The sequence below is a fragment of the Talpa europaea genome, assembly GCF_964194135.1.
Source record: "Talpa europaea genome assembly, chromosome: 5".
Classification (NCBI taxonomy): Eukaryota; Metazoa; Chordata; class Mammalia; order Eulipotyphla; family Talpidae; genus Talpa; species Talpa europaea.
Window position 1 is genome coordinate 27,439,797 of NC_140071.1, and position 21,189 is coordinate 27,460,985.

The 21,189-nt window shown below is 40.0% G+C and overlaps 2 protein-coding genes across 3 annotated transcripts in view; one reads left to right on the forward strand and one right to left on the reverse strand.

The window, feature by feature from the left end:
- The window catches only part of DHX29 (DExH-box helicase 29), a gene marked incomplete at both ends in the record, with an annotated part of 42,298 nt that extends 36,172 nt beyond the window's left edge, over positions 1–6,126 (reverse strand). For both annotated transcript variants that reach the window (XM_084233787.1, XM_084233786.1), the window contains 3 exons: positions 308–421; positions 1,605–1,678; positions 5,943–6,126. In XM_084233787.1, the coding sequence (XP_084089913.1) occupies positions 308–421; positions 1,605–1,678; positions 5,943–6,126 (372 nt within the window). The remainder of the gene's footprint in view (positions 1–307; positions 422–1,604; positions 1,679–5,942) is intronic.
- Positions 6,127–6,600: 474 nt separating this feature from the next.
- MTREX (Mtr4 exosome RNA helicase) overlaps positions 6,601–21,189 on the forward strand; it is a gene marked incomplete at both ends in the record, with an annotated part of 64,613 nt that continues 50,024 nt past the window's right edge. Inside the window, 5 exons of the mRNA XM_084233617.1 lie at positions 6,601–6,734; positions 12,966–13,103; positions 14,724–14,790; positions 18,464–18,526; positions 19,270–19,382. Of these exons, the coding sequence (XP_084089743.1) occupies positions 6,601–6,734; positions 12,966–13,103; positions 14,724–14,790; positions 18,464–18,526; positions 19,270–19,382 (515 nt within the window). The remainder of the gene's footprint in view (positions 6,735–12,965; positions 13,104–14,723; positions 14,791–18,463; positions 18,527–19,269; positions 19,383–21,189) is intronic.

Sequence of the window (21,189 nt, forward strand, 5' to 3'; positions counted from 1 at the left end):
TGAAAAGGCATTTTATCTTACACGTGAAGCTGCCTTTAAAATACCCCACCAAGGGGGTGGGGGTGGGAAGAGGAGGGATGGGGGTCAAAATAAGGGGGGTGCAATTGTATGGGGAATATAACCAAGATGAAAATGCATACATTGTGCAAAAAAGAAAAATTATATAAAAATTATATAAAATAAAACACAAAAGAAATTGCAAACAATTAAAAAAAAATAAAACAACATGTCATGCTTTGACCTATAAAAAAATAAAATAAAATACCCCACCAAAAAAAATGAAACTTTTTAAAAGTCTTCAAAATACCTGCAATTTTTTGGCAGTAAGTCTTCCAGAAATAACTCCTTTGTCATTATTTTGTTTTTTATGTTCATTGATTACTCCAATAATTCTTTGCTCTAGTTTGTTATTAATTACCACCTGTTGAGGACAAAAAGATCACATCAATTAGAAGCTAAATTATTAAATAATATTTAGTAATTAATTATAAACAAATCCCTGACATCTAAGTCCAGAATTTCAGATGAAGTTAAGAGATAGTAACTATCATTTTTGGGAGTACCATTCACTGGACCACATTCCTACCATATATTTCAGAAAAAATGGGATATGGAAAAGCAACAATAGATGGTAAGGGCAAAAAATCCTTTTATTAAGCCTCGTGAAGCCACATGTCTCCACACTGTTCTTAGGTTACCCCTGGACAGTTATTATCACAAAGATAGATTCCTAAACTCTATCTTAAATATAATGAATCAAAATCTTTGGGGAGGGAGCCCAGAACTCTGCCTTACTGTAAGTCATCCCAAGTACACAGTTTGAAAGGATGGATGCTACAATAAAAAGGAGGCATATCAAACAGAAGTTAAAACTTCATAAATAGTAATAATTAGGTTACAGATTCTAGAGTTTAAAGTGACTTCTAGAGTTTGAGTCCTACTTTTTCTTATTAGCCATCTTCTGTTGTTTCTCTATTTTTAACACAAGAATATAAAAGTACCTCATTACAAAAGTATCTTTCTGTTACCACATTTTTACAAAATGCCTACTATGAACTAAGCACAAAAGTGTATTTCAGGAATTCAGTCCAGCACAGGAAAAAATATATAAACCAATAAATTATAACCCAGCATGCAATTCTTAAAAAGGATAAACGAAGTGCTAATGAAACCAACAACAAAAATATCAACCTGGTGAATTATTAAGGACTTCACAGAAATTATATGTGACTAATAGAGAAGGGCAAGTAGGGTTTTCTAGGCAGAGAGCCCATGAGCAAAAGCCTGGAGTCACAGAATTATACAGCATTCAGGGGAACAATGAGATGTGAACTAAAATTTTAAGCAGAGTAATGGAGAGGAGGCTGGACAGCTGGACTAAGTCAGATCTAAAAGAATGTGTATGTTATGTTTAGAAGAATAGGCCTTATTTAGCCCTTCCATAATTTCTTACAGGCGCTCAACATGTGTATGATTGGATTCTATTTATTACATAATACAAATTAGTGAACTATTACAAAAATTTAAAATACCTCATTTGTTTACATTTAATATATCTTTTGTTTTAAAGGGAACATTTGTTGAGTTAAAACTTTGGTACTTACTTTCAAAATAGATTTATCCAGATTTGCAAGACCGCCAGAATCATTTGCAGAATTAAAACTATAAATTTTCGGACCTGGGTAACATAGACAAAGAATAGTCAAGGCAATTTAATGATTCATATCCATTACATGATTTTAATTTTCCTCTGAAGATTGCTAAATATTTAATATTTGATTCAGCTTTTCCCCTTCACCAGATAATTCAATCTAGAAGTTAGCAACACCTCTAAATTTTCTAAAGCACTTTATCAATTAGCATCCTGTAAGTTAACTTGTTTCTCATAAAATGAAAATACCTATTTTTTAGGTTAAACATTCATTTTCGTATTTTTTTTTTAAAGATTTACTTCTATTTATTTATGCATACAAGAACACCTCTGGATGAAGGCCAGAGGTGTAGGGAGTGAGGATTCACCAGACGGGGTGGGGGGCAGAATAGGTGATTTACTGAAATACACTGCTGAGGGGAGCAGCAGGCGAGAAAGAATAGGTCTGCTATGCCATGTGGGTGTGAAACAGTGGTGATAGCTTGATAGCACTGAGACTTTAACCTTTGCGCCACCAGGGAGGCCCCATTTTCGTATTTTTAAAATCAGATGCTTCTCTTCCTAGTATTTTGCTGAAGCAAGACCTTGCAGAGGATATTAGATTCCTAGCAGAGAAGATGGGTAATTTTGAAGAAAAAGCACATCACCCATGGTAAAAAAAGAGGTAGGAGTATCATCTTCTGTTATCTGTCATCTTCTATTGAGTCCAAAGATGCTATTCATTTCCTAGGGCTACTGTCACAAATTACTACAAATTTGGTGGTTGAATATAATAGACATATTCTCTTACAATCTTGGAGGCTAGAAGTCCCAAATTAAGGAGTCAATAGGACCACATTCTCTCTGAAAGCGCAAGATATCTGGTGATTCTAGCCATTGTTTGTCCTGTCTGCCTCCTTTTCCACATGGGTCTTCACATTGCTTTCTTCCCTCTTTTATTTTTTTTAAAGATTTATTCACTTATGCATACAAGAGCTGGGGTACAGGCCAGAGATGTGGGGGGTAAGAGGATCACCAGAGACAGAGTGGGAAACAGAACAGGCAGACTAACTGAAACACACTGCTGAGGTAAGCAGCGGGCAAGACAGGAGAGATATGCTTTGCCATGTGGGTTGCTCCCTGGCAGGCAGTGGCTGTGGATTGCTTCATAGTGTGGTGCTTCACCCATTGAGCCACCAGGGAGGCCCACTTCCCTCTACCTTTTGTGTCCAAATCTCACTCTCCTTTCTCTGGACACTACTCACTGGATATAAGGTCTAACCCTAATTTATGACAGCTACTTTTCCTGCTGCTTAGAGAACTTTCTCCATAAGTTTCAGAAGGAGGGAGTTACTAGAAACTTGACTGGAAATAAATATTTTACAGTATAGTAGCAAGTGGTAAAAGCATGGATTTCAAATGTATAAGTGAAAGTTCATGAAACAATGCAACAAATATAACTGACTCTCAGAAACATTTATTACATTAAAGTTGAAGCACAGAAAAACTGATTTCCTCAAGATGACTCAGCTAATAAAATAAGCATTAGCCACAATCAGTTTCTTATTATTTAGTACTTTCTTTTAGAACATTCATTTTGCATAGTGATTGTAAATGACCCATTATCACTAAGACATTTGCTTTGAGTTGTTAGTACGGGTAATAGGTGTACTGAGGAATGCTGGCTCCTTTTGATTAACGGTGTATGTCTGCAAAGGAATCCAAAACAGCCAATGGATCTAAAACACAGGGATAAAGAAGACTCATAGTAAATGGTTAAGGGGGTAAGTAAGACCTAGTCATTGTCTTCATGGAGCTCATATTCTGGTGAATTAAGCAACTAATTATCCAAATAAGCTATGAGGGGCAAATACAGGGTATCAGAGATTAAATGAAGGTGAACTGATACAATCTCAGCATTTCCTGTCTGTGAGGAAGCATACACAGAACTACCTGATTAATACTTTAAATGTGTAAACCAACTAAAGTCTCTCTCCTCTTTTTTTTTTTAAATTTATTTATTTATGCATACAAGAGCTGGGGTACAGGCCAGAGGTGTGGGGGGTGAGAGGATTCACCAGAGACAGAGTGGGGAACAGAACAGGCAGATTGACCAAAGTACACTACTTAGGGGAGCAGCGGGCGAGTCAGGAGAGGTCTGCTGTGCCATGTGGTAGCTCCCTGGCCCGCCAGGGGACTGAGCTATAGTGGACAGCTTCATAGGTTGCATCTTAACCCCTTGCGCCACCAGGTAGGCCCTCTCTTTTTCATATCAACAACAGTGCCCCTCTCTCAGACCATCCATACACATTGTCTTGTCTTTCTGCAATATGCCAAACTGATCTTGTCTTTCAAACTGTTCTTTGCCCTCAGTTTGAGACAATGGGTCTTCGGATTTTCCAACAGTTGTTTGCTTCAAATCATTTCATCTTTTTTTTTTAATAAGCATATCTGAGACTTTTTAAAGATTATTTATTTATTTATTTATTTATACAAGCACTGGGTACAGTCAGAAGCGCGGGAGGGTGAGAGAATTCACCAGAGCCAGAGCGGGGAGCAGAGCAGGCAGAAGGACCGAAGTACACTGGTGAGGGGAGCAGTGGGAGGCAGGAGAGGTCTGTGCGCCATGTGGGACCCTCCTCTGGTGGCCGGGGAGCAGCCGGGGATCAAACCGGCGCTGCAGAGGCTGCGGGCAGCTTCGCAACTCAGTGCTCAACCACTGTGCCACCGGGGAGGCCCCAAATCATTTCATCTTAAACATTTCCTGAGGGGAGGCATGTCCCTGTTCTAAACTCAAGTAGATCTCACAATGCAGTTTATTCTTTACCAAGCCACTGTTTCCTGATCTTCACAGCACTTTTCCTGCCTTATTTGGTGACCAGTTTTCCAGTCTTACTTAGCTCTTAAGATCTGAAGTCTCAATCAGGCTTAAGTATTTTCACAAACACAAATCTTTTGGATTTATTCCTCCACTCCATAAAATAAACTTAAAAACAGGGATCTCAGTCTGGTTTTGTTCATGGGGTATCCCCAGCACCTAACATTTGCTTGGCACAAAGTGGCTATTCAAATATTATTTGATGAACAAAGGAAATTAAAAAAAAAGTGGAAGAATACCAAGAATTGTGTCAATAGTCATTATCCAAAAAAATTTTGATGACTGTATGCACAGTAGTAAGGCAGTTAAAGTGTTAAGAATTGCACAGCAAAAAATTTTTCTTCACCTTGTAGGTAGAGGTTTGGTACCTGCCTTCTTCAGTTCACCTCCTCTCTTTCCTTACATTCTGAGTACCTCACAGGAATAAGCGCTTTCCTGACTCAAGATCTCTGCACATGTATTCCTTACCTCTGCGAAGAATATTATTTCTACCATTTTTAAGAGATGTCACCTATTCATCCTCCAGATCTCAGATTAACTACCACACTCTCCCAAAAAGACCATCCATGGGCTCTCCTCCCCCCTACTAAAAATTAATTATCCTGTTAAACTCTTTCCCTTAGCTTTTCTTTATGACACTTAACAATCATAACACAGTATTCATGTGATTATTTAAGACCTGTCTCCACCACCAGAACGGCAAGCTCCATGTGTCCATTTTGCTCATCCCACCACTATAACCATGCCAAACACATAGTAGCTGTTCGATAAATATTTGTTGGATGACTATTTCAGTAACAACAAGAAGCAAATAAGCTAAATACAACAAATCGCTTACAACTGCTCATTTCTTAAGTCAGCCGTGCTAGCGCCCTGATCTGCAGCAGGAACAGGTAATAATCCAAGTTATCAAACCATACTGCACTGTTAGCAAAAAATGCATGACTGCAGTAAAGATCGCAGGCAATTTTACAATAGATTTTACCCATATTCAGCGGGTAAGTGCTGGAATCCCTATGAATATTGACTTTTCCATAACATATGTAAACACTAGATCATTGCTGAAAAGAGCAGGCAGAAAACTGGCCTGGCTCCAAAAAGAAACCCACACACTACTCTCCACATAAGCCTTGCCAGTTGAGATGATCTCTCGGGTCAGATCCCTGCCAAAGGGAGCTACTGCCAGTCTAATGTTTGTACCCGAAAGTGGAGGAGATGGAGGTTGGAGCAGATGCCAGGCTGCAAATGGGCTACGGGAGGAACTTTGGAAGCCAAGACAGCTTGGCGCTGAAACACAACGCTACCCCACGCGGCGGGCGCAGCCCCAGGTGTACAAGACTTAGAGACCCACGACCCGCCCAAGCCTCTCCTTCGCCACAGGCAGCAGAGAGGCTCGGGGGCGGAAAGCCCGGGGGGGCCGGAGCCCGCTCGTACCTTGCTTGACTCGGGGCTCCCTGACGTTGGAGACGGAGGCGGCGGGAGGCGGCCTGGCGACCGGCTTCTTATTTTGGGCCTCCCCGGCGGCGCCGGCCTCCGCGGATTTGGCTCTGGAAGCAGATACGGCCGCGCGAACAGCCGCGGCGCCTGGCGCCTTGTGTTTCTTGTTCTTGCCGCCCATGCTGCAGCTGTGGCGGATGGTTGCTCGCAGTCTAGGCTCCGGAACCACCCAGCGCGGCCCCCGGGAGCTTCACATTCCCCGGGTCGCGTGCAACCGCCCAGCCTCCTCCATCCGGGTTTCTCCGGCCTGGAAGGCCGACGTCTCACTATTGGCCTGATTCACCGAGGTCCCACCTCCTCACTACTCGCTTCCCCCCCCCCACCTCCCCGTCTTGGGTGTCTGTACCGACTGGCTCCCTAGCCGGGTACCCTCGCCTCAATTCTTTTTAGTTGCGGAGGTGCCCGCGGGCTGGGGATTCGAAAGAAAAGAGGGGTCCGAGGGAAAAAAAAAATCAGGGTAAAATCCTTGGCGGCCGTGCGACTTGACTATTTTTGTCTCCTATGGGCCACTGTAGAGGCTTCACTGTGCGTCACTGTTAATGCGGTCGCGGTGCATAGTGGGTAAGAGGGCTATTCGGCCGCGCAGCTCCGAAAGATGGCGGATGCTTTCGGAGATGAGCTCTTCAGCGTGTTCGAGGACGATTCGACCAATGCGACTGGAACCAAAAAAGACAAGGAAAAGGAAAAGGGGAAATTGAAGGGGCCACCTGGGTCTGCGGAAAAGGCCGGGTAAGGAGATAAATTTTCTTACCCTTCTGAGGGAAGAAAGTACGGCTTTAGAAGAGCACGAGAAAGTGGGGTGTATTGTGAGAGGCGTCGGGAAGTGAGGGGGTTTGAGAGAATGTTGAAGAGGGATGAAGAATGCTGATTAGGAGAAGCGGGGGTCTTGCCCTCGCAGGGCGTTCTAGGCGGCGTGGCCTTCTTCCCTGGCACATCCCGTGAACCTACGTCGCAAACTCAGCTCCTTGCTTACCCCTCCCTGTAACGTCTGGGCAGCTAAGGTAAGTCGTGGGTTCGGTACCTGGAACGTAGTCATTAATAAACGAAACGAATGACCAGTTGAATGAAGGTCTAATAAGCTTAGGGAAAGTAATTTGAATTAATTTGGAGGAGGAAAGGGCAACAGCAATAGCAGAAGGAAGGGAAATTTAAACTCGCAGTTGTGGTTTTCTTGATCATAAACAGAAGTAGCAGTGCCTACCACTAGCGTTATTGTGAAGGTTAAAGGAAATACTATGTATAAAGCATCTAGCCACCTCACTCTGGCTGTCATTGAATTTACTAAGAAAAAACGTTTTTAATTTCTGGCCCCTAAACGTGCCTGTGGATCGATGCATGGACACACCAGAAAGTATACAGAATTGCTTGTAGTTGAACAAAGAAAGGCCAATAATTAGATAGAGTATGATGATTCATTATTAATGAATTTCCTCATTACATTTGTGACAACACCTGGTATATGCTTGAATTAAATTAGACATGATTTTGCTGTCAAGAGTTTTTAGTCTGGGTAAAGTGATAGAACAGTTACACAAGGTAAAATAAGTTGTATATACAGTTAAGTAATAGAAAAGTTAAAGATATTAGTGACATCCTGAGAGCCTTACATAGAGAGGATATTCTGGATAGAGGAAATGATTCCTTATTAGTGCAGAGACGTTTTAGTTGTACAATTTTGCTTTTAATATTAAGCAGGTGTGTCTTGATTTCATTTTTAAAGACCTGTTGAACAAGGTTTTTGTGTTTTTCTTGGTGGTGGGATAAGTAAAGTGATAGTTTAGTTAATGGTGTTGGAGTATATTGAAAGAGGAAAAACTTTAAGGACAAGAAAATAAATTAGGAAAGTTTTTCAATTATGTAGTTTATGAGGTTAAAAGAGACTCAACTCAGGAGGTGGCAGAAAGAAGGAAAAGGAAAGCTCTAAAATGTTGTGAAGGAGAAAAATTGGCACATATTAAGGGGAACGTGAAAATGAAGTCAAGAGAGACAAATTTTGAATTTGGATGTCAAGGAGAAGAAAATTAGGAACATTTATGGATTTTTATTTGGAAATAAAATTAATCTGACTTGAGACAACGTGAACTGTTGGTAGTATATCTATACGGAATATGGAAGTTCATTGGGCAATTCTAACCATGGTTTGGAGAATTGGAGATATACATTTGGATGTCTTTTGAATTGGTCTTGGTTAAGATAGAGGTTACCCTGGGAAAGAACAGTGACACTCAACACAGAGATTAGAGAAGTAAGAAAAATGAAGACTATGAATTGTTATGTAAGTAAGAATGAAACAAAGAAGAAAAATAATCTTCCTCTTTTGCTGAGTTGCAGGGAGTAATAGAGTTTTGGGAAACTGTTCTCAAAGAAAATGAGAAAGGGAGCAGTCTTTTTATTTTTTTCCAGACAGAAATATTTAATGGTTGCTATAGTGTTTGAAAGGGCAACTGTGAAACTATGAAAAAGGCAATACAGTCCATACATAATGTCCCACTTTAATATATAATTTGCTTCAAAATTAGTAGGGTAAAATCAGTTCAGTTTTCAGTGTGAGCACTTCTAGCTAGGCCTATTCCTATCCATGTTTTTAGGAAAAAATCTTATTTGCCTGATTCTAGCTATCGTACTATAATAATACTCATATCATAATCAGTGTGTATAGTGATTTCCATCTGACCTATGTAACATTAAGAGACCAAATCATGTAACTTCAGAGAAACTGGTCTTAAGTATTTAATACTATAGGCCAAATGGGCATTTTAAAAAATATCTTTATATTATGAGAATTGTACATATATTTCTGTTTATTTTTTAAAAGATTTATTTTTTATTTATGCATAACAAGAATTGAGGTGTAGGCCAGAGATGCAGGGGTGAGAGAATTCACCAGAGTGAGGAGCAGAACTCAAATGCACTGCTGAGAGGAGTAGTGACCCAGACAGGAGAGGTGCTGGGCCCTGTGGGTTACCTCCCTGCCTGGGGATCAAACTCAAGCAGCAGCAGCTGGTGATAGCTTGGTCGCACTGAGACTTTAACCCTTGTGCCACTAGGGAGGCCTCTGTTTTTTGTTTTTAACCAGATGTTACCATGTTACTTCTCCCTGAATGCTTAAGTATGCACCTCTTACTGGTAATGACTTTCTTTTCCAGCACAACCATCATGTCACTATTATACGCAACAAAATTTCCAGGAATTCTTAATTACTGCCTTAAAGGTGTTTTGGTTTGTTGGAATCGGGATCCAAACAAAGTCTATACAATGTTTTGGCTCAGGGCCTCTGTGGTGGCGCAGGCGCTTGAGCACAGCCTCTGCACTGCTGGTTCCTTCCCTGCCGGTATATTTCATCAGTCTGCCGTTCTGTTCCCTGCTCTGTCTCTGGTGAATCCTCTCACCCTCCCGCGCATCTGGACTGAATCCCAGCTCTTGTATAAATAAAATAAATCTTTAAAAAAACAAAAAAAAAGTTTTGGTTCATCTATTACTTAAGTCTCTCTTTTTTTTTAACTTATGCCATTGATTTTTTTGGAGTGTGTGAGAGAAACTACTGTGGAGTTTTTTACCACATTCTAAATTAGCTTTTTTTTGTGCTGTCATTTTTGTTTCTTTTTTTTTTTTAAGGCATTATTTATTTATTTGTTTGTTTGTTTGTTTTTGTTTATACATGCACTGGGTACAGTCAGAAGCGCGGGAGGGTGAGAGAATTCACCAGAGCCAGAGCGGGGAGCAGAGCAGGTAGAAGGACCGAAGTACACTGCTGAGGGGAACAGCGGGCAGCAGGAGAGGTCTGCGTGCCATGTGGGACCCTCCTCCGGTGGCAGGGGAGCAGCTGGGGATCGAACTGGCGCCGCAGAGGCCGCTGGCAGCTTCGCAACCCAGCGCTCAACCGCTGCGCCACCGGGGAGGCCCTGTGCTGTCATTTTTTTCTTTTTAAAGATTTATTTATTTTTATACAAGAACTGGGATACAAGCCAGATGTGTGGGAGGGTGAGAGGATTCACCAGAGACAGAGTGGGGAACAGAACAGGCAGACTGACCAAATACACTGCTGAGGGGAGCAGCAGGAGAGACAGGAGGGGTCTGCCACGCCATCGCCTGCTGGCGGGGATCGAACCAGCACTGCAGAGGCTGCGGACAGCTTCACAGCACGGTGCTGCGCCACCGGGGAGGCCCTTGTGGTGTCATTTTATTTGCTCCTCTGTCCTCAAATATTTACCATAAACTATTCTCATGGGGGGCCTCCCCGGCGGCGCAGCGGTTGAGTGCTGGGTTGCGAAGTTGCCTGCGGCCTCTGCGGCGCCGGTTCGATCCCCGGCTGCTCCCTGGCCACCAGAGGAGGGTCCCACAAGGCGCGCAGACCTCTCCTGCCGCCCGCTGCTCCCCTCAGCAGTGTACTTCGGTCCTTCTGCCTGCTCTGCTCCCCGCTCTGGCTCTGGTGAATTCTCTCATCCTCCCGCGCTTCTGACTGTACCCAGTGCATGTATAAACAAAACAAACAAACAAATAAATAAATAAAACATGCCTCTATTTAAAAAAAACAAAAAAACAAAAACCTATTCTCATGGGGAGCTGCATGGTTTGATGTAATAGCCGCTACCCACTCATAGCTGTTGAACTACTCAGAATTGAGATGTGCCGTGAGTGTGAAATACAGGTAGCGCTTTCCGAGGGCTCCCGTAGCTCCAACCCACAGCTTTTACTTCCTGACCTGCAGTGGCATCTTGCCCATCAGCCATCTCACTTTAAGCTGTTTCACCCTGAGGCCTGCACCTGCATCTTATCAGCCACTTCATTCACATGCTAAATTTAGGATTCCGTGTGGGATCTTGTAGACATAAATCTTTTTAAAATGTGAAATATAAAATACCTCACTAGTTACTGTCTTGATTATATATTGAGGTGATAATAAATGAACTTGATAACTTATAGCTATCAGAAATTTTAAATTACATCGTCGCTTACATTATGTTTATATATTGAACAGTGATGTAAGTTGTGGGGTAAGTGATGGTCCGGCTTTTACTACTAGCCTCTGTGGCTGTCACCTGAGGCCTTGATTGTGCTAATGCAGGGGTGCTTGGGAGCATGGGCTCAGGGCAGGCATGCCTGATCATGGGTTGACACCTGGAGTATGGTGTGGGCATGTGTAAGTTGTGCACACCTGAGCCTGCAGGTTTAGGATATAAGGGTGGCCTCACAGAGGCAGTGGCAGAGAATGAACGAGCAACATCTGGGAATGGAAACCCAGAGGAAGGAGCATATAGAGAGATTTGCAGGGGCACCCAAGTTGCTCTCTCTGCTGGCTTGTTTCCCCTGCATGCTATTAAGAAGCCTGTAGGGATGATGCCAAGGGCTCCAAGGTTCTCTTTTAAGCTGCCTGAACCAAAGGTGAATGTACCGGCATGTGGGGTGGTTGCAAAACAAAGCGTAGGTGTAGGGTAAGTAAAGTATCAGGCTTTTCCACCCTCCTGCCATTATATTAAATGCATGTCTGATGGCGGACACCTGGAGTAGGGTATGGGCATGCAGAGGTGGCTACATCTGGGCTGAGAGACTGGGCTTACAAGGTTGGTGTCATGGGGATGCCAGCAGAGTGAAAGAGAAGCAGATGCCAAAAGACAATGCTGGAGAGCCCAGGAAGAGTGAAGATGTGCTGGGGGCTGGGAAGCCTGCCAGACTTCCGGCACCCCTGCCTGCTGTGTACCTGGTAAACCAAATAAAAGCCTGAAAAAGCCACTGAGGGCTCCAGGACTCATCCATCACCCCTCTGCTCAAATCATATAGATCCTGCTCTGTGCCCATCTTGGCACTGCAGTAGGATTCCCTTTCAGGTATTGTTGCCAAAGTGCGCCCACCACCAAAGAACCCATAGACCCTTTGTGCTACTTTCCTTCAATGTTCTCATCCCTCTCCTCCCTCCTACTCTTGTTGCCCTCATTTCATAGACAGCTTTCAAGGGCTGGTTTTTTAGTTTGGTTTTATCTGATCCTTTGTTTTATTTAGATATGTGCTTGTCAGTTATATGTATTTTAGATATATTCTTCCACTTTATTTTCTATATTCTCTTAATAATATCTTTTGACTAATAAAAATTTTTAGTTTTAATGCAGTCCAATTTATCAAGCATTTCGCTTAAAAATTTCATGTCCTATTTAATAAAACTTGAAAATAAGCTTCTCATTTTCTCTCCCAGAAATTTTGTTGATTTTTGCCTTTCACAATTGGTTCTAAAATGCACGTGGAATTAATTTTTGTGTATAATGAGGAAGGGGGTTAGCTTGAATTTCCTTTGGATCTTAAATCCATCAAACACCATTTATTGGCATTGGTTTTAACTAATGAATCCAAGCACACACACAAAAATACTCCCAAATAGTGATATCAAAGCCATTCCAGAAATCATTAAATATTTACTGAAGGTGCTTATGTAACATCTTAATTTTTTTTTGTTTTAAGATTTATTTTTTATTTATACAATAGCTGGGGTACAGGCTGGAGAAGTGGAAGGGTGAAAGGATTCACCAGAGACAGAGTGGGGAACAGAACAGGTAGAAAGACCGAAAGCACTGCTGAGGGGAGCAGCAGGAGTGACAGGAGAGGTCTGCTACGCCATGTGGGAATCTTGCTGGCTGTCCAGGAATTGAACCCGTGCTGCAGAGGCTGTGGACAGCTTTACAGCGCTGCGCTCAACCTGCTGCACCACTGGCCAGGCCCCCTTAATGGTGTTTTAATTTAGTCTTTAAGAATATTATGTTAATAGTTGAGGTGAGTTGCGAACTATTTGAAAAAGAAATGTAAAAGGAGTTTATTAGATAAATAAGGGTATTCTCAGCTTCAGTTTTGATTTGTAACATCCATTTATGAACCCTTTTCTGCTAATGGTATATATTATGTATGAATAATATTTTATGAAATATTAAGTAAAACTGATACCATAAAGTTTCATTCTAAACTATTTACTTTCAGGAAACGTTTTGATGGTAAATTACAATCAGAATCCACTAATGCTGGGAAAACCAAGAGAGATGCAGATTTTGAGGGCACAGATGAACCCATTTTTGGAAAGAAGCCCAGGATAGAGGAGTCATTAACTGAAGACTTAAGGTAGTTTTTTCACTGTTATAAACGCTATTAACTCTTAATTGAGATGTGACATTTTAAAAATTGTTTATATGTTTTTACTTTATGAAGGTATTTGCTGAGTTAGGGAAATGAAGATATATAAGCATATGAATATAGAAAATGTATGTAATTTTTGGGAAATGTAAGACAATATATAGAAGAATCATCCTTTTAATACTTTAGAATCCAACTTTGAGAATCTTGAAGACCAATGTTTTATTTTATTTTTTTTAAAGATTTATTTATGCATACAAGAGCTAGGGTACAGGCCAGAGATGCAGGGGGTGAGAGGATCCACCAGAGACGGTGGGGAATAGAACAGGTAGATTGACTGAAATACACTGTTGAGATGAGCAGCGGGCGAGATAGGAGAGGTCTGCCTTGTCATGTGGGTTTCTCCCTGGCTGGCCAGGGATTGAAATCATGCTGCAGAGGTTGAGGATTGCTTCATAGTGTGGTGCTTAACCCCTTGCGCCACCAGGGAGGCCCAAAGCCCAATTTTTTAAAAAAGAAGAAACATGTTTCCTTCGTCAGAGAAAGCATTGAATGTTTCAAATGTAAAATTTAAGGAAGGGGATTCCAAGAAGAGGATTACTAAAAAGTGGAGTAAAGGGAAAGACTAAAATTGACCCTGTGGAAGGAAAAAGTGAGAAGGAACATTACGAGGAATTAGATTTTCTCCGTCACATGTAGCAATAGAGTGGCTATGAGTCTCCCAAGACTGCTGTTAATGAGGGAAACCCATTGATATCTAACTGAAATAGCTGGCATTTCTCTGACTTTGAAAGCTGAAACTTTCTAGAAGTTAATGTGAATTTCTTAAGTTGATCTGGTTCCTTTTATGGAAAAACTTTGTTTTTTCATTTTTTGTGTGCCATGTTCTAACTTTGCACTACCACAAATAATGTACTTTTTCTATAATTTTACTTTACCCTTTAACTGTTATGATAAAAAAGCAAAAGTAGCCCCTATAAATAGTAATAGATGGGTCAATGAAATATCTAAGATGTACCATTTATCTAGCTGATGAATGGAATGGGCTAATAAACGATGTTGGTAATTTGAAATCATTGTTGCGTCTTAAGCATGATTTGTTATTTGAAGTAAAATTCAAAAAGTGCAGTAAATATGAGGATAATGAATCTTACAGAGAAATACATTTATTTTCAGTTGATCCACAATCATGTCCTTTCACTATAAACAGAGAGCCTAGATGGGTATGCTTAGGCTTTGGTGAGAATGAGGAACACGTCCATCATTTATAGCAGCATCAGTATTTTATGCTTTATGTACTGTAATGGTTCTAGCTTTGTATTTTGAAGTAGTGAGGATGCTTTAAAAGAGGCACTTTTTATTCAAACATATTAGAACTAAGCTGACAAAATTCTTTGAAATATCTATGTGGATTCTGTCTAATAAGAGATGTTAACTGACCATTTTGAATTCTCAGCATGTATTTGTAAATTTTTTTTTGTATTTTCTTAACAGCTAAATTTTTCCTATTTGGAATACTGATAATTGGGCAGTGTCATTTTTCTGATTAATGCATATGGGAGATTTATCTATTTATAGATAAATGTCACTAACACTTTTTTTTTTAAGCTTGGCAGACTTGATGCCCAGAGTCAAGGTACAATCTGTTGAAACTGTTGAAGGGTGTACACATGAGGTAAGGACAAACAGTGTACTCTAGGTTGGTTTTACAAATGGGATTTTTGCTTTGCTATCTGATCAATTTAACCTTAAGGGCTTTGCACATAATAAGTAGTAACTATGTAGTCACACATAGTTCAGTGGAAGGAACTGGGAGGGACCTCTGTTCAGACATGAGTTCATTCTGGCATGGCACTTTTCCTAGCTTACAGTCTTAGCTTAATCTCTTACACATTTTATTTTTTACATTTTAAAATAATTATATATTTACAGGAAATTGTAAAAAAAAGTATGGAGAGTCCATGTACATTTCACCTAGTTTTCCCCATGATCTACGTAGTATCCATGATCTACGAGACAATATCAAAATCAGGAAATCAACATTGGTATAATTCACAGACCTCATTCATATTTCACCAGGTTTAGATGTATTGGTGGGTGATGTGGGTGTGTGTGGGTATGTGTTGAGGAGGAGAGCATGGTAGTAGTAGTTTAGTGCAGTTTTATCCCATGTATAGACTTCTGTAATGACAGGTTACAAATGGGTTCTGTCATCACAGGCATCCCTCCTGCTATTCTTTATTTTCACATCTGTCATACTCCTCCCTTTCTACAATTAATCACTGGAAAAACTAATGTGTCTTCTTTCTTTGTAATTTTATTGCTTCAAAATTGTTTTGTAAATGAAATGATACAGGGTATAACCTTTTGAGATTAGGCTTCTTCCAAACCATAATTCCATGAGATCCATAGTTCACCCCTTTTTATTGTTGAATGATACTGTATGGTATGGATATACCATTTTGTTTAACCATTCATCCATTGCAGTACATTTGGTTTGTTTCTAGTTTTTGGCTATTAAAAAATAAAACTGTGAATTTTTGTGTACAGGTTTTTGTGTGAACTAGGTTTTCTTTAATTCTTGTAGGAAAAAATGCCCCAAACTACCACATTAATCTTTTTTAATTTGTTAATTTGGAGTTACATGATGTATCACATGGAAAGATTATATCAGAAAACTAGGTTAATTATCCAGTACAGAGTGGGTGTTCAGCATCTGTTTAAGTCAAGTAACTACCAATTTTGCAGGCCGTGTGCTTTTTTTTGACTTCTTATGACTGGTATCTTGCAGTTTTATTGTTCTCTTATAAGATGATGGTACAGATCGCTTTTAGTAGCCATTTAGAAGTGAGTTTATAAACATCGGAACATAAGGAAGTTACAACACTAATTCTATTAAGCCTTCTATCTTGACAGTATGACCTAACAAGTTACTAATGGTAATTGGGAAATGTTTTTAAGTCAGTTGAGTAAGTAGAGTAATACCAAATTAACATAACTTTTGATATAGATTTAGAAGTATTGTTTTTTAAAATCTGAAAGTTTCTTATATTCCTTTATAATGATGTTTAGTTTGGCAGGTTTAACACTCGATTATTCATTCAACACTTATATTAGACCCTATTCTATTCTTTAGTCTTACAGAGATTAAAAAAAAAAAAAAATCAACAAACACAAATTTTGCACCGAAGTCAAAAGTTATGTCCTCCACAATATTTTGCAAGCCCTTCATTTTGTCACATCCACTGAAAGGAAATATCACTGCCTCTTTTAGGCTAAGGAGGGTTGCTTGACCAATGTACTTAGTTATATCTTAGCCTGCCTCTGCAAAGCCTTTGCTCAGTCCACCTTCCTTGACTTCCCTTTTCTCTGGTCTTTCCTGTCTGCATGTGAAGATTCAAAATCTGCTCTATTTTTCTAGGTGCTTGCAACCCCATTGTTGTTTTTCTTCCTTGTGGCTTGTGGTCATTCAATACATAATTTTTGAGTGTCAAGCACACTTTATTGAGTTTAAAGAGGGAAATGAGACATAGTCCCTTTCTTCTCAAAGTTACTATTGAGTGGCCTTGTAAAATTACTGTCAGGCTTCTTAACCTTTCATTCATCTTTTAACCTATTACAATTAGATTGCTTCTTCCCATTTCTTTCAAACTGATGTGGCAGCAGGTAGATGCTAAGTCTATTTGGCTTTTGATTTTTCTGTTGGTTTTCTGACTCCTTAGTTTCTGCAGACTTTTTCTCTTCTACCTTATTATGTTAGTGTTGCTCAAACTATTTTCAGAAAGTAAAAGCAAAACCCTTTCATTCTCATGTTTGTAAAAATGTAATTTGTTCTTACTGCTGCTCTTAAATCTCAGAGATTCTAATATCTTAATTGCTTCATGCTAGTATTCTTTGTTTATATTGTAGGAACAGCTGTGAGGGATATCAATAAACTAACCAGATATGACCCTGCAGGTTAATCAGATTTTGATGTGTATCACACCATGCCTTAGGGTCAAACCCAAGCTTAGAAATTTGACCCACTTTGCATTGGGTGTTGTGCTCTCTGAGTTAAACTCACTTATATCTTAGTTCTAACAGACAGAGGTATATATAAAAAATTGATGTTCTTAACGGGTCAGTAGTCCTCTTATCAAACTAGTGGAAGTTTCTTGGGATCATAATAAAGGAGAATATGTGGTCTTTTTTTTTTTTTAAGATTATTTATTTATACAAGCACTGGGTACAGTCAGAAGCGCGGGAGGGTGAGAGAATTCACCAGAGCCAGAGCCGGGAGCAGAGCAGGTGGAAGGACTGAGGTGCACTGCTGAGGGGAGCAGCGGGCTTGGGGATGAAACCGGCACTGCAGAGGCTGCGGGCAGCTTCGCAGCCCAGCGCTCAACCGCTGTGCCACCAGGGAGGCCCGAGAATATGTGGTCTTAAGGGAAAGACTAATGAAACAATTTTTGTTTTCCACAAGAATCCATTCACTCACTAATAGAGACAGCTCAAAAGTTAACTCCTAATGTATGATCCATAAGCTACCAAATTCTTACTTTTGTCTCCCTGTTGAAGGTTCCTTCTAGAATATCACATTTCTTCTAATAATCATTATTCTTGGTATAATTCATTGGGTTTCATAATTCATTGTTTCACTTTTTGAAATTAGGTTCTAACTAGAACCTTTCTGAAATGCTACCTGCATTACCTTCATTGTGATTGAGTTGCAAATATTCCAGCAGTCTTTCACCTGGTAATTACCTTCTTACATCCATTCAGGTCTTTTTTTTTTTTTTTAAGATTTATTTATTTATACAAGCACTGGGTACAGTCAGAAGCGCTGGAGGGTGAGAGAATTCACCAGAGCAGGGAGCAGAGCAGGCAGAAGGACCCAAGTACACAGCTGAGGGGAGCAGCGGGCGTCGGGACAGGTCTGCACGCCATGCGGGACCCTCCTCCAGTGTCTAGGGAGCAGTTGGGGATCGAACCGGTGCCACAGAGGCTGCGGGCAGCTTTGCAACCCAGCGCTCAACCGCTGCGCCACTGGGGAGGCCCCATTCAGCTCTTTTGAGCTTTCATTAAAATTAAATAATACAGTGTGGAAAGTACAATACAAATATAACTACGATAGGTCCTATACCTTAATAAATATGCAATTTCTTCAGGGAAATAGACTTTCTTGCTTTTAATTATATTACCGTTAGATGAATACTAGTTGCAGCCTTAGCTTTTGCCTTGTCCTTAAAGGCAGTTACTTAATTTTAGTGTCTAAGATTATCAGAAACTCGAGTTCATCACATTTAGTTTTCAAATTATTGAGTACTGAATATTTCAGTTCTTGAGTAATACATTGTTGTTAACATCAGGTTGCGCTGCCTGCAGATGAAGATTATTTACCACTTAAGCCTCGAGTTGGAAAAGCTGCCAAGGTCTGTATTTGGATGATACTATTTATACAGTTTTCTGAGTTTCTCTTTTTCTTAAAAATCTTAAGTTCTTTGAAATAAGATTTTTTTTTTTTTGCTTGCTAGTGTATATACAAGAAGCCACCCATAGTCAAATATAGTGAAAACCAAATCGGTAAACAACCATGTTGAAAACGTGCATCATGTGATGAGATTTTTAAAATTAGTGACTATCAACCCTTTTAAAGACTAATAAAAGTTAATGTTTTCTCTAGGAAAAAAACGCATGTGTGCAATTAGGTTTGCATGCAGTTTTAGCTTCCACGTCATTTTCCCTAAATAAAAAAGACCTGATGGAGTAAGCATGAAGTTTTAAATTCTAATAGATGTATTATTCGGCCTCACTTCCTTTGCTGAGTGAGCTTAGGTGAGGAACTTTATTTTTCAGAGCCTCAAAGTTCTCCTTTTTGAAAGAAAATAACTTTTAGGAGTTGTTACGAAAATTAAAGATAATATATGGCAAATTTTGCCTGTAACAAAGCATAGTTTTGATAAATGGTAGTGATTTTATTGTGATATATATATAAAAGAATAGTATAGTAATTGAAAGATAAGCTGAATAATGTGCTTCTGGTAAAAGATTTTTACTCTTCTTGATTTCCTTTAGTGGATGTCATACTTCCTAAATAGATTCTGTCTCTTGATTTTACGTGAGCTCTACTGTGACAAGTTATTTTCATACTTATATTAATATTTTGTTTTTATAGGAATATCCATTCATTCTTGATGCTTTCCAAAGAGAAGCCATTCAGTGTGTTGATAATAATCAGTCTGTGTTAGTGTCTGCACATACATCAGCAGGAAAAACTGTATGTGCTGAGTAAGTAGCTTTCTTTTCAAATGAGATTTAAAAATAACTTGAAAAGTTTCAAGTTTTTTCTGTTTTATTTCTGCAAATAAGGACAGTTTTCCTTTTTATTTTGGTCCCTTTAATTTCTTATTCTTTATTGAACCGACTAGCATGTCCTGTGCAATGAGTAGAAATGATGAGAGAGGAAAACCTTTCCTTGTTCTTATTAGGGGAGAAATACTCAGTCCTTTATTATAAAGCATGTCATTACCTGTATTGTTTTCACTGATGTCTTTTACCAGTTTAAAGGAGTTCCCTTCTATTCTTAGTTGCAGAGTATATGTATAGCTATTGGATTTTGTCAAAAACCTCTTTTCATATATTGAAATGATGCATTCTTTTTTTTTTCCATAGTAAATTTTTTTTTAAGATTTATTTATTTATTTATTTATTTATTTATGCGAGTGCTGGGTACAGTCAGAAGCACGGGAGTCTGAGAGAATTCACCAGAGTCAGAGGGGAGAGCAGAGCAGGCAGACTGATGAAGTACACTGCTGAGGGGAGTAGCGGGCGGCAGGGGAGGTCTGCACGCCATGTGGGACCCTCACCCGGTGGCCAGGGATCAAACCGGCGCCGCAGAGGCTGCAGGCAGCCTTGCAACCCAGCACTCAACCGCTGCGCCACTGGGGAGGCCCTGATGCATTCTATTTTTTTGTTCTGCTATATGATGAATGCAAAGACTGGTTTTCAAATAATAAACAGCCTGATATAAACTCCATATTGTCATGGTGTAAACTTATATATTGCTGGATTAGATCTGATGACAATTTTTACATCTTTGTTCATGAGAATTGGTCTATAGTTTTGTTGTAATGCCTTTCTTTGATTTTGGTATCAGGGTGATGTTTTCTCTGTTCTCTTTTGTGCTTTGTCTATAGAGACTGGTCTATAAATTTTTGTGTTTCATTGATTTATAATTGTCTGTTTTTGCTTTGTTTTGTTTTGTACCTTTTTTTTTTTTTTTTAAAGATTTATTTACTTAATCATACAAGCACTGGGTACAGTCAGAAGCGCTGGAGGGTGAGAGAATTCACCAGAGCCAGAGCAGGGAACAGAACAGGCAGACAGACGAAATACACTGCTAAGGGGAGCAGCCGGCAGCAGGAGAGGTCTGCGCGCCATGTGGGACCCTCGCCCCATGGCCGGGGATCGAACCGGCACTGCTGAGGCTGTGCGCAGCTTCGCAGCCCAGCACTCAACCGCTGCACCACCAGGGGAGGCCCATGTACTGTTATTTTTTTACACTGATGTCATATTTGGTTTCCCTATATTTCTGCTGTAAGTGAAACCATGCGATATTTTTCTTTTTCCTTCTGGCTTATTTCACTGAGCATAATTCCTTCTAGCTCCATCCACATTGCTGCGAATGGCATGAGTTTCTTTTTTGATTGCTCAATCATAATCCATTGTGTACATATACCACATCTTCTTGATCCAGTCATCTATTTTTGGGCATTTGGGTTGTTTTCATGGCTTACCTATTGTAAATGGTGCTGCAATAAACATAGGTATACAGGTGTTCTTTAGAGTCAATGTTTTTGTGTCCTTTGGGTAGATCCGTAGGAGTGGAATTGCCGGGTCATATGGTAGCTCCATTTTTAGTAGACTGAGGAACCTCCAGATAGCTTTCCGTAATGGTTGGACCGGTTTGCACTCCCACCTGCAGTGTAGGAGAGTTCCTTTTTCACCACATCCTCCTTGCCAACATTTGTTGTTGCTTGTTTTTTTGATATGTGCCATTCTCACTGGTGTAAGGTGGTATTCAGTGTGGTTTTAA